The 14,031-nt window shown below is 30.3% G+C and overlaps 1 protein-coding gene across 1 annotated transcript; it reads left to right on the plus strand.

Annotated features, from left to right (window-relative positions):
• The first annotated feature begins 8,401 nt into the window (after positions 1 to 8,401).
• On the plus strand, positions 8,402 to 12,332 carry LOC129318754 (glucan endo-1,3-beta-glucosidase-like). Its single transcript, XM_054963690.1, has 2 exons — positions 8,402 to 8,565; positions 11,148 to 12,332. The coding sequence occupies exons 1-2, from the start codon at positions 8,475 to 8,477 to the stop codon at positions 12,080 to 12,082; spliced, it is 1,026 nt and encodes a 341-aa protein (XP_054819665.1). The 5' UTR covers positions 8,402 to 8,474; the 3' UTR covers positions 12,083 to 12,332.
• The last annotated feature ends 1,699 nt before the right edge of the window (positions 12,333 to 14,031 follow it).

Consider the following 14,031-nt stretch of genomic DNA (forward strand, 5'->3'; position numbering starts at 1 on the left):
TAGGGTAGTCCAGTCACATGGACGGAGCCCTAATCAGTGTTATAGCCCACGGTTTCAGTCTGAGGAAATAAGGAAGATATAAGGTTGGTTGATCATTGCCTAAGTAAATACATGACATGTCACACGTGTTAAGTGGTGGCAAGTATAAGAGTATTGGTCATGTCACATATTTGAGAATATAGTGACAATGCACCTAGTTATGTAAGTAAAGAAGCTATAGAGTGATAAATGATAAGTTATGGTACATGTGGACTTATTTTACATATTTGATCTCCCTATGCATGTATTTGTTTTATAATTGATATATAACTAGATAAGGTAGGTTTAACCTTGATTACTGAGTAGCTAGACTCACCCCTCTTATTTAATACTTTTCAAGCTCTAGCTCTAGTGTTGAGAAGGAGACGACTAAAGAGGCAGGGAATTAGTACATTCCTTCTTGTATACCTTTAGTTTAGCTTTAATTCTGTAATAGTATATGGCTTGCCAATTCTAGGATGTATATTACCTCACTTGTACTATTTTGGTTGCTGAAAATGTTAGAATTGTATTTTGGGCCCTTAATCTTTGCATATGTTGTCACATATATGTTTATAGGGTTGAAATACTAGTGCAAATGTAGAAAAGAAGTTTTGAGCATGTTTTGAATGATTTGAGTTAAATGCAATGCTAATTTACCTCCCCTTTTGTTTTTGGTAAATTGGGGTTGAGAAGTAATTTGAGTCAGCTATGGTTTCACATCATCCAACGCCTATACCTATTATAGAAAACATTCCATGACTCTCTTGACACTTTTGCTTCTACTACGAGGATGATTTGTCAAGTGCTGATTAGGGATATCATTAATTTTGATGATGGGTTATTCAGTAGAACATCATTTGAAGTTGTCCAGGATGAAATTTTAAATGAAATCCTCAAACACAATATGGAGAGCACTAGTTTGATGACCTACCTGAGGTAATTCTTCAATATTTGTCGATTAATTACTTGAATTATACATGTGTGTGTGTGCACGCATATTAACTTGTATATTTTTTCACCCGAGTCACATTTATACTTCATTCGTGGTTCTTGGTGGCCTTGAGTCAAGGATTAAGCTAGTTAATCCTCATGATATCTCTCTCATAACAATATTACGAAGGAAGCTCTTGAAAATCAAGCAAGAATGCTTTTAGATTAATTCTAGGAAAGGGGAGTAGATAAGGATACTTTATTTCTCACTCCTTACTGTAAGGGTGAGCTACTAATATTTGTTATGAGTAAATATTTTTTTTATATTTACTTATTTGGTAATGCATACTATTTCTTATTAAGGGACACCGGATGCTTATTGTGGTTAATCCCGTTGCTCTAAAAATATGGCATATCAATCCTCTTAATAGAGAACCAAGCAATAGGGAAAATATGGTAGTACTTTTTAATGAATAAGTTAGATTTTTTCACTTCTTATTTCTTGTTATTTTTAGTTTCGATACATACATACATACATACATACATACATACATATATATATATATATATATATTTCTCACATTCATTCCATATTTCTTAGAGCTATGGTGTTGTATTACACTGCGACTGATAAGATTATGTCCCCTAGGATGAGGGCATTCAAATCTTCAGACAAATGAGTCACTATTAGGGTATTGATTTAATTGGCCAAGTTTTTAATCAAGAAACTGTGTCATGTTTTACAATTTCAATGATATGTGTGTTTTTTTATAGTGTCTACTCTAGTCAGATCAGAACAATGACTATGGTTATTGTTGATGAAGTTCATGAAGAACATTATCACCCATGCCCTTACCATATTATCTGACAAAGTATATATATATTAAATTTAATTACACTCCAATTATAAATTTTAACTAATTTTAATTAGCTACCTATTAACTTGAAATTGTTGTGACTTTGCTTACAATACTTTGAGGATGTCTACTGCATTCATCATACAACCACACATGTAGAAGAAATCCTTGAAGAGGTGGCCTAATATGTTTTTAATATATGGGTAGCGACAGTGGTTAGGCTAGTATAATAGTTAGTTATATATACACACACACATTTTTTGGGCCAATTTTTATGGGATATGTCACTTAGTTTTGAAACTTTAGTTTGCAAATAAGTTAAATGTAGATTTTTTAGGTTTTAAGGCTAAAAGTATAGGAATTTTAATATTACTTAGATAGTAAATATTATTAGAAACATTCATTGTATTATTTTTGGTTACTGGCTGGCTGTTTTGTATCTGTATTTGTATCTTTATGTAGGGAGCCTATTTTTAAAATAATGCCATAAATACTTGACATTTATTTTGAAAGAACCGTCAAGTATTTGTTCAGGAGGAAGCAAAGTTTTATTCATATACTTAACAGTTTTTTCTAAATAACCATCAAGTATTACCTAAATACTTGACCGTTTTTAACCGTCAAGTAAGGTTACTTTAATATATGTTGCACCCTACTTGACGGTTAAAACATATCAAGTATTGTGAAAAATAAGCGTCAAATATGGGGCTTTTTTATGGTAGTGAATGATGATCACTCAAGAAAACTATCTTAAGCAATCTAGTTTCACTAATTCAATTCCCTAAGACCTAACCACAAGCCCTTAAGTTGTTTTATTAGCTTAGCTTAGAAATTAACTAAGTGTTTAATTGAATTTTCTTCACCAAATAGCCACGGTTTGAATTAACTAGAGTGCACAACTATGCAACTTAAGCATTTGATCAAACACTAACCAAACAAAACTATGTAGAATTAATACAAGATCCTCACCAATTGAAATTCACATACTAATGTAAAATTTCACACAATGGCTAAAATTTCCAATAGCATAAGGAGAAGAAATCAAGTCAACAATCTTTTTCCAATACAACCATTCACAACCAACTGTGATACTAAAGTCAAAATGAACTACAATTCAATTATGGTCATAATCTAAATATGAAAATCAAATAAGATGAGGATTATGAAGAATTTAGCCAAAGATAATCTTCAATTCTCCTTTTCCATGAACTCCTTCCTAAGATTTCATGAAGAATTTAGCTAGAAGACATCATCATCATCTTCCTCTCCAAGAAGCTTGACCTAGTGAAGTTGTGCTCCATAAAAAGTAATAAATCCAAGCTTCAATCTCCTTGCAATTTGATGGGTTATGTTTGGCCAAGTGAGAGGATGAGAATGATGAAGGAATTGTGTGGGTTTGATGGTTGAAAGTGGAAGGAGAGTGGCTGGACATGTGGAAGGGGAAGAGAGAAAATAAATAACACTCAAGAACAAGTGAGAGAAAATGAGGGAGATGAAAAGATGAAAGTGTGAATATCTATTTGAGAGTGTTTATACATGTAGTATGTGTTGCTTCAGCTAATTCAAGAATTAACAATAAAACAAAAAAATTAGAATGCAAATGGGACTAAGTCACATGGAAAAGGCTTGCTAGGTATCACTTGCCTATTGACTTATAAGTGATTTCAATGTGTGTCAAGTTAATCCCATGCTTTATCCACATTTTAAATAGATTTACTCCACCCAATGGCAGTCCACATCCAAAATGATCAAATTTGGCTCATTGAAGCTCTAACCTCATTTGCCCAATTGATGTACAAGTCATATGTCACCTATGCCATAAAATACACAAATTTAATAACATATGATATCATAAAATCTAATCAATGTGTAGCTTTGTATTCATATTTAGAAGGGATAATTTATTAAAATATCCAAGTCTTTTGATGCACAAAATCATAACAAAATTCTCACAAATGCAAACCCAAAACTAGGTCAAATAAGCACACTTGAGTCAATAAAAAGTATTGACTTTTATTTAATTACTCACAAACTAAAATAAATTTGTAAAATCTAGTTTGACCACTCTTTTCCTAAACTTAAAATACACATTGGCTAATTTTCTTGTATATTTTCTCAAAATTTCAATTTTTAAACCAAAATACCCCTAGAGCACACAATGTAGACACTTGTAAAAATTTCCAATTTTAATGAAATATATGTGGACTTTAAGCTAATAAAACATTATAAATGGTCTTAATTGATATAGAAAAGTGTATAATAAATATGTTTTATTAGTTGACAAATGCACCCATAGTTTTTATGGATTACATGAACCATCTTTTTAAACCCTACCTGGACCAATTTTTTGTAGCATTCATTTTCAACATTCTAATATATTCCAAGGATGAAGTGGAGCATGCTAAGCATATGAGGATATTGTTACAAATTTTGAAGGACAATAGTCTATATGCTAAGCTTAGTAAATGAGAGTTTTGGTTAAGGGAAGTGAGGTTCCTTAGTCATGGGGTCACTGCCAAGGGTATTGCAATGGATCCACATAAGGTCGAGGCCGTGTTAAAATGGGAACGACTAAGATTTGTTATGAAAATATGAAATTTATTGGGGTTAGCCTGATACTATTAACATTTTATTTAGGAGTTTTCTCATATTGCGTCTACATTGACCAAGTTAACTAGGAAGGATCAATTGTTTGTATAGATGGACAAATGTGAAGTAGCATTCTAGGAACTCAAGAGAAAGTTGACTTCAGAGTGTTGATTATCCCTGTTCCACATTTATCGTATGTTATGTATACAGATGTGTCCTTGAAAGATTTAGGGTGTGTTAATGCAAGATGAATGGATTGTGGCATATGCATCTCAATAGTTGAGACAACACAAGGAGAATTACCCTACCCATTACTTGGGGTTAGCAGCTGTGGTGTTTGCTTTGAAGATATGACGGCATTATTTGTATGGCGTAGTTTTTGAGATGTTCAGTGATGACAAGAGTTTGAAGTAAGTATATGGTAGACTAGATGAACATAAGATAAAGGAGGTGGATGGAGTTCTTCAAAGATCATAACTTTGAATTGAAGTATCACCTTTGGAAAGCTTATGCTATAGCTAACGCATTAAAACGAAAGTCGATCCATGTGGCTCGATTAATGGTACATGAGCATGACATGTTGGAATCATTTTTGGATTCACATATAGAGAAACTTTGCAGATTACATTATTCAATGTGCATTCCACTGTGATCACTAATGAATTCTAGAGGGAATTGATGGCAACTCAATTAGAGGATGACAATCTGGTGGGAATCATAAAAGATATGGAGGAGGATCGGACTAGGGATATTAGTTTTAATGATGATGATGTAGAATATGTGTACCAAATGATGAGGACACGAGGAAGTCAACTCTAAATGAGGCACACTAAATTCACATGTTACTCTTTCTAACTTTTTTTATTAGGTGGCTAGCTAGTGGCTAGTGTGTTGTTTCAATCTATATATATATATATATAGGGAACTCCAATATTCATATAATATTGATATAACATAAATAGTAAGGCTATCTCAAAATTTTCATGAAGCACAAGCTCACAATTTACTTTAAAAATAAGTATTTATCTTTAAACATGAAATTAGTTATGAATTCTATATTTAAAATGTTATTGATATTGAGATTAATGTATTGATATATATATATATATATATATATTATAATCTTGGAATTACGAAGCCATATTTATACAAACATATGCATGTATGTATTGGCTCCCGTGTTTATATTTGACTACCTTGAATAGTTAGGCAGTAAACCAAATGGCAAAAGGTGCCAAAATTGCATATAAAATAAAAGAAAAATAATCACTGGCGGTCAAGGTACGGCATCCAAGTTGACCAATTAAGTAAACTTTTCAAAATTTCTATTCATATGAAACAAGAAAGATTAATAGCCATCCCCTCGTTGAAATTAGCAAGAAAATCAGGAAATTTGTTATAAGGGACTGGATAATCACGCTTGATCACATATTTAAAAAAGTAAATAAATGTATTAATTGACTTCACATAATTAATCATTATATGATAATTTAGACATCAGGATTTTTTATTTTCCACCCAATGGGTGTATAAATTTTTTGTACTCTGTCAAACTTGATTTGTCATCATTTTATGCAGATTTTTTCTGTGATCTTGTACTAAAAAAAATAAAGAAACAAGATTAAAAAATGTTTTTAACCTATACTTAGGCTATTAACAGCACAGAAAAGGATTACTAATAAGGCATGTGAATATATAAGTATATTCTTTAATAGAAAAGAAAAATTCTACATAAAATCACAATAAATTATTATTAAAATAGAAATGAAATCAACTATTGAATTGTACAACTAAATTGTGGGATTGTGTTTTATATACAGTATACGCGAAATAAGTGTTATGTTTAGGGAAAATCTCTCTCAAGTTTCACACGAGTAATTTAAATATAGAATGTCTCTTGGAATAACAAAATTATTCTGAAGTTTTATTCACTAAAAAACATTATTCTGAAGTCCCATACATTTTATTGAAGCTGTCAATTAGTACTATGGGAAAAAAAAGTTGTCAGTTATTATTAAATAGTTGTTAATTTATTATTATTTAATTATCAATTGAATAACTCTATTAACAATTATATTCAAAAATAACTGACAACTTAACTTCGATATAGTAAATTAACAACTTCAATAAAGACATAAAACTTTATGCTCTATTTATATGGAGATAAAGTATAAGATCTTAGATTGGAGAAAATTAAAAGACACAGAAGAAAACGATGAGGGACGAAAGAAAAATTGGGAAAAATAATTCGAGACTCATTATATTTTCTCTAAAAAAATTTTCTTACATGTGGAGAGATTTTAAAAGTAAAACTTTATTTCTGATACTGCCCTTCCTTTCTACCCACTTGCTTTTACCATCATCTTTGTCTGGAGAATTACATCCGTGCCTGGAAAAATATGCAAAATGATAAAATTTTGAATATTATTTCTTTCTATAGAGGAATATATTTGAATCCAGGAATAAAAAAGCACAAATAATACAACCACCACGTTGGAGCTTAACCAAAAAAAAAATGCAACGTATCAGAAAGCTTAAAATTAAAACTCAACATTTTTTCTCAAAAATTGATAAAAAAAATAACATTTTTAATTTTTTTAAATGGAAACTTTAAAAAATAAAAAATAAATAGAAAATTAAATTTCTAAATTTTTTAAATAGAAACATAACTTTTTAAATTATAGTCATTGTGTTATTTGCTTATTTTCTTTCCATCTTATTCATCCAAACCCAAGCAAGGATGATATTATTTTTCTAATTTTTTTTTATTTTTTTTCCTTCCAACTTTCTTTCCCACCGAAATGGAACGCTAAAGTAATTATGTAATTTGATTCATAGGATTTTTTTTTTAATATTTAGATTGCTTGTGTGAAATCTGAGAGTGGTTTCCATACTATTTACTCAATCCAAACTGGATCCAGATCCTCTCAGTATCCTCCACCCTCAGCATCCCTCAACGTCCCAATCACAGCAATTCAATAAATATCCAATATCCCATACTTTGCCACAGCATCTCATGTAAAAATAATTTTATTTCAAAAAATAATTCTTGTAACTTGTTCTAAAAAATTTCTCTTTATATCTTTAAAATAAATTTTTATTAAATAAATTAAATCAAAGCTTAAATAAATCAGACTATAAGTATTTGCTTACAATCTGATTTTTTAAATATAATTTTATTAAATAGATCTTGCTAGAGTTTGCATAAGTCAAAATATAAGTATTTACTTATAGTTTGACTTACTTTGTAAATTTTTTTAATTATATTTTTGTTAAATATATTATGCCAGAGTTTGAATAAACTAAACTATAAGTATTTGCTTATAGTCTGATTTACTATGTAAATTTTTTTAAGCATATTTTTATTAAATAAGTCAAGTCAAAGTTTAAATAAAGTGGATTATAGGTCTCTTTATAAAAATTTATAGGGTAATTTTTTAGAATAAGTTCTTAAAATAGAAAATGAAATTAAAAATCAATTTAGTTAAAAGAATTATTTTTTAAAATAAATTATTTTTATATGAGATGATGTGGTAAAGTATGAGACATTAAATATTTATTGAAAGGCTGTGATTGGAACGCTGAGGGAGGAGGATACTGAGAGGATCTGGATTCTTCCGAACCACAGTATAGGGCGTTCAAACCCATAGGTTTGTGTGAAGTGAGGCTGCTTGGCAAAAGGCCAAAAAACTAGGGCTGCTTGACTTGAATGAACCAGCTGAAAGAGGACAAATGTTGCGTTGTTAAATGTATCTTAACTTATATGATGATATAATATTATTTCTGCAAGTGTGTATATATATTGTTTGTCTGAACGCAAGTATATATATACAGAGATGGCAAAAATTCAAAGTGATGATTAATACATTCAGTGGAGTGATTGGCGGGGAAGGGAAAAGTCTTTGCGTCTGTACTATAGAAATTGATTGTGATTGATGTTTTCAAACATTATGGCTGCGTGCATGTTATATATGTGTATAAATAGAGGGTAGACGCCTTGGGGTGGAATATCGTGTCATAAATAGAATTCGATCATTAACAACTTGATTGGTTAGCTTTTGCTTTGAAGGCATAGCCATGGGTACATTCTTCTTCACAAGACAGATTAACATGTCTTCTATATTGCTGCTTCTTGGTGTATTCTCCTCCATAAGACTCCAATTTACAGGTCTCCCTCCCTCCCTCCCCTCTCTCTCTCTCTCTCTATATATATATATATATATAACATTTAGTTTCTTCAACATGCTAGCCAAATACTTCCTTTGATCTTTATTATAGGGTATCTTTAGAAGGCTTGTTTGATCCTTAATATTAGGCACATAGAGTATTATTTATTATTATTTTTTAATTGTACCCTTATTATAAATTTAATTTTATGGCTCATCATGTAGTATGTTATGTAGCTCTCTCTTTCTATTTTAATGCAGGTAAAGTTAAAAATTTTATTTATTTTAAGGTATATTTAATGAGTTAACTATCATTTTTTAATTATAGTGAATTAGAGACCAAAAAGAGCGTGTGTGTATATATATATATATATTTGAATTCCCCCATGTCTCTTCCCTTGATTTTCATGGATTAATATTGGAGAAATTATGTCTGTTGTTTTATTGTTTACGTGGAACAATTAGCTCTCAGAAGATCTATTAATGATAATTAATTATAAAATGTTTAATTTCCAAAGATTAAGTTATTGGTTCGGATAGTTGTAATTATGATACTTTTTGTAATTTGTGACTTTAAATTTACAATTGAAACTCTGAAATTTGCAGTTGCTAGGATTGATATTTGAAAGTCATTCTTCTGTAAAAAAAAAAAAAATAAAATTAGACTTAAAATATCATTAAATTGCCTTATATTTCTTTGAACTTTTTTCATATCTCCATCTCTCCCCTTCCCTCATCATGGATTAATGGAGATTTTTTTTATTGATTTAACCTTACATTAATTTTATCTCAAATATTGTCATTCATGGATTAATGGAGAAATTATTTCTCCATTACATTCTCTCTCTCTCTCTCTCTCTCTCTCTCTCTCTCTCTCTCTCTATATATATATATATATATCCCTATCCATCTAAGTCTAGCCCCTACTCTCCCGTAACCTCCGCCTAACAAGTATTGGGTTGATATATGCCTTCCAAAGATTTCAAAGTCTAACGACTTATTTGAATTCTGTTTTCATTTTTTATTGTTAAAATTATTTTGTAATATAGTTTTTCATAATTATTATTTTTAAAATAAAAAAATAAAAATATTTGGTTATGTTAATTAAAAATAGTTTAGAATTAAAAAAATAAATGATAGTGATGATAGCATGCAATTAATAGTGATGACTTATGATAGAAATTGATAAAATGTAATATATTTTGAAAATAATAAAAATAAAAAACAAAAAAACTTAAATTATTATTTTTCTCTCACTTTTAAAAATAAAAAATGAAAACAATTTTGAAAACAACAAATTCAAAATATTTGTCCAAATAGTTTTAAATTTTTTTCATTTTCAAAACTAAAAGAGTTTTTAAAACCAGGAAACAAACATGAGTATGAATATGAGTATGACTCAATATTAATCTTAATAACATATCAATTCAGGACCACTTCAAAAGTCTTTATTAATTCCAACCTATACATAGTTAAAGTGATTTAGGTGAGCATCATAGTCACTACTAGTTGAATTCTTTCCTAATTCTTAATGGGGGCAGTTTACTGTGTTTATGAATGATATTCAATACAAAGGTATTATCTGAGCTAGCTATAGTGGTGCATGTTATTGACTTGCCTTCTCCGATAGTTTGGATTTTTACAAGGGAAAAAGAATTGTAATAGTTAATTATTTATTAGATGATAAGGACATAAAGAAAAAGCCAACGGCTAATTAAACAGAGGGATAATTTCATCTCTTTAGGAATTGTAGTGGAGGTCAATGGTTGACTAGATTGTTCTATACGCATCGACACTTTGTATTTAATTATTCTAATTTTATTTTGTTTTCCAGTTTTTAGCTAAAAAAAAGAAAGAAAGATATTTCCCCAGTTCCATTTGTTGCAAATTCCAATTTAAATATAATTTTATTCTATCTATTCTTTTATTCATAGATATTTCATACATTCTATATACGTAATTTGGTATAAAAAAAAGAAAGTAGAAATTACATTATTGCTAAATCGATTCATATGATTCAATGAAGAATGGAAGCAGTCCTTCTACCAAATTTTTTAAATAAATAAATATTTTTTATTAAATACTAATACATACGAATGTCTTAAATGATAAGTTTGTTATATTTAATGTCTATCTACTTTTAAAATCGGGATAATGACAAATAAGGACCCTTTTAAGATATAAAGGACCTTTGACAACTAAAATATCATGAATTTATAACTGAAGCTTCATAAATGTACAACCCCAAGGTCTTTATTTTACATTAATTTCCTTACAAGGTTTTGAATTGTCATTCTCCCTTTAAAATTATCAAAGCCAAAGATTTTTTTTAAGCTTTTCTTTGCACATTATATACGTATGTTGTTCCTTATTGGAGGGTCTTAATAAAAGATTAGCTTAAATTAAACCACCAGATTGAATATATATATATATATATTGGCACAACGCTCATTTAATGTAAATAAATAATGCTAACTATCTTCCTGAAATATTTGGGTCAAATATTCACATATTAAAATAGAATATGCAGCTTACAATTATTTATATGTTAGATAGTTGCTAAAATCACAATTCATTCGTGTAGGTGCACAGCAAATAGGAGTGTGTTACGGTGCAAATGGGAACAACCTCCCAAGCAAACAAGATGTGGTGAACTTGTACAAATCCAATAGAATAGGCAAAATGCGTATATACGATCCTAATGAAGCCATCCTCCAAGCCCTAAGAGGAACGAACATTGAAGTCATTCTTGGTGTTCCTAATGATAGCCTTCAATCTCTCACAAACGCTGGTGCTGCCACAAATTGGGTTAACAAGTACGTGAAACCCTACTCAAATGTCAAGTTCAAGTACATCGCTGTCGGGAATGAAGTCCATCCAGGTGACTCCAGAGCATCCTCCGTCCTTCCTGCCATGCGGAACATTCAGAGTGCGATTTCTGCGGCAAACTTACAAGGCCAAATCAAGGTGTCCACAGCCATAGATAGCACACTAATTCAAAACTCTTACCCTCCCAATAATGGAGCTTTCACTGGTCCTGCAAGTGGCTTCATAAAGCCAATCATCACCTTCCTATCTAATAATGGAGCTCCACTTCTTGCTAACATATATCCCTATTTCTCATACACTGGCAACACACAAAGCATTTCTCTTGCTTATGCATTGTTCACTCAACAAGGAAAAAACGGCGCTGGGTATCAGAACCTGTTTGATGCTTTGTTGGATTCTATGTATGCTGCTTTGGAGAAGATCGGAGCATCGAATATAAAGATTGTTGTGTCTGAAAGTGGGTGGCCTTCTGCAGGTGGAACTGGAGCTACTGTTGGTAATGCAGGAACTTACTATAAGAATTTGATTAATCATGTCAAAGGTGGGACTCCCAAGAGGCCTAATGGACCAATTGAGACTTACTTGTTTGCCATGTTTGATGAAAACTTGAAGCAAGGTGCAGAAACTGAGAGGCATTTTGGTCTCTTTAATCCTAACAAATCACCCAAATACCAACTCACCTTCAGTTGAGACTTGGTTTTATGTAACATCTATGTAACTTAAATAAGGGTGCCATGAGCTTGTTTACATGGGTGTACTAAATATTATTATTGAATAAGTACATGTCATGAATAAATAGTCGCAAGCCTCGAGATCAGCAGATAGAGTGATCCTTGGTATTTAGGACTAGAATCATTCATAATATCAACAATAACGTCTGAAAAACACAGTTGAAGAGAGACTTAATTCAATTTGGACATTTGATGTCACCTTTTGATGACCTTGCCACCTGCATTCCCCCTGCTAATATATATTATTATATGGTAGAGAATACAGTCCATATACTTGCCACACCTCATTTTGATTATCATGAATCAAGGAGATGTGCTTGGATCATAAATTTTGAATCCATGGCTTAATTACACTTTCCATTATTCAAAATTTGTCTTAAAATAAATCAAATGATGCAACTGTGTACATTAGAAATTTAATCTGTGAGACTTTTCAGTCTACTCCATATGTGTGTGTATGCATTTGTATATATAGGCGCTTTTGTATGTACATAAATTTGGCATGGCGCTAAAGTCTAAACCATGTGGTAAAATAGTGAAATTGATTCACTGCCCGTCAAGCTAGGGCGGCCTTCAATATGTACAAAGTGAGGTTCAAAACTTGGTGGATGATTAAATTGTATTTGAAAGTGTTGAAATTATTGCAATCAGTAGTGGTGGGGCCACTTGTATTTGAGGGTGGCCATAAGCCTCCCTCGTAGGAAAAAATTACATATTAGTGAACATTTTTTTTTAAAAAAAATTTTGCACCCTTTTTTTCTTATATATTTGCATCCTTATATTTTGACATTTTAAATTTTAATCATATTTGAGTCTTAAATAACAATGACCTAATTGTTCAATCATTTTAGAACGTGAAACCATCATAAAGACAATTTATAAAGTACTCCTTCCGTTCAAAAATGTAAAGCATTTTTAATCTAATCTCATCCCCCAATAAAATAATTACTTACTTTCCAACTAATCCTATCTTTTCATATTTACCCCTATTAAATACTCTACAATAAATATAAAGTTACTATTAATAGGAATACTTTTGAAAAAAAAGGTAATTATTACACCTCAAAAAACTAAAAATGCCTTACATTTTTGAACATCCAACTCCTCAAAAAATACTTTATATTTTTGAATGTATGGAGTATGTAATTATTAATTAAATTTTAATTATTAAATTAATTTTTTCAATTACTTATATATATATATATATATATATAAACATAAATTAGTCTTGTTCTTGGATCCTAGCTCTACTATTGATTACAATAACAATCGATCAATTTTCTTTTCATTTGTTGAAATTAGGAGATAGTTTAATTTTAAAGCTAAACAACTTGTAGTGTGTTATAATGCGTCTTCATGAATAAAAAAACTTCATACAATTTAAAATTTTACTGTTTTAAAACATATAAATACTTTCACTAAAATTTAGACCCAACACTAGCCACATTTACTCTTGCTAGTCCCTAAGGTTTTGTTTGGTTCAAGGGAGGGAGAGCTTTTATATAACCTTGTTTGGTTTTGTTGAAGGGAAGAAGATTTTAATGATCCTTTGTTTGGTTCAAGAGGAGATAGAAGGGAAGGTAAGGAGTAATTAACCATTTTGCCAACATATATTACCCTAACTTTTAACTTAATGTAACTCAATCCTTATAATTTTGACTTAGATATAATTTAGTCCCTAAACTTTAACTTATTGTAATTCAATCCCTATCATTTTAGTAAATTAAAATATTAGTTCTCAAATTTTAAAATAACTTAAATAACTTTAGGCCCTATCCAGATTTGGCCATTGGTTTTTCTGTCTTTGAGTATGAAGGTCACAAGGGAATATGTTTATAGTTGCTACTGTTCGAGTTCAAATGCGGCATATCAAAGGTCACATCTATGATTGTTGATGAAGAAGATAAG

Source organism: Prosopis cineraria, unplaced genomic scaffold, assembly GCF_029017545.1.
Source record: "Prosopis cineraria cultivar Desert tree isolate PC_DT_omini unplaced genomic scaffold, ASM2901754v1 PC8, whole genome shotgun sequence".
Classification (NCBI taxonomy): Eukaryota; Viridiplantae; Streptophyta; class Magnoliopsida; order Fabales; family Fabaceae; genus Prosopis; species Prosopis cineraria.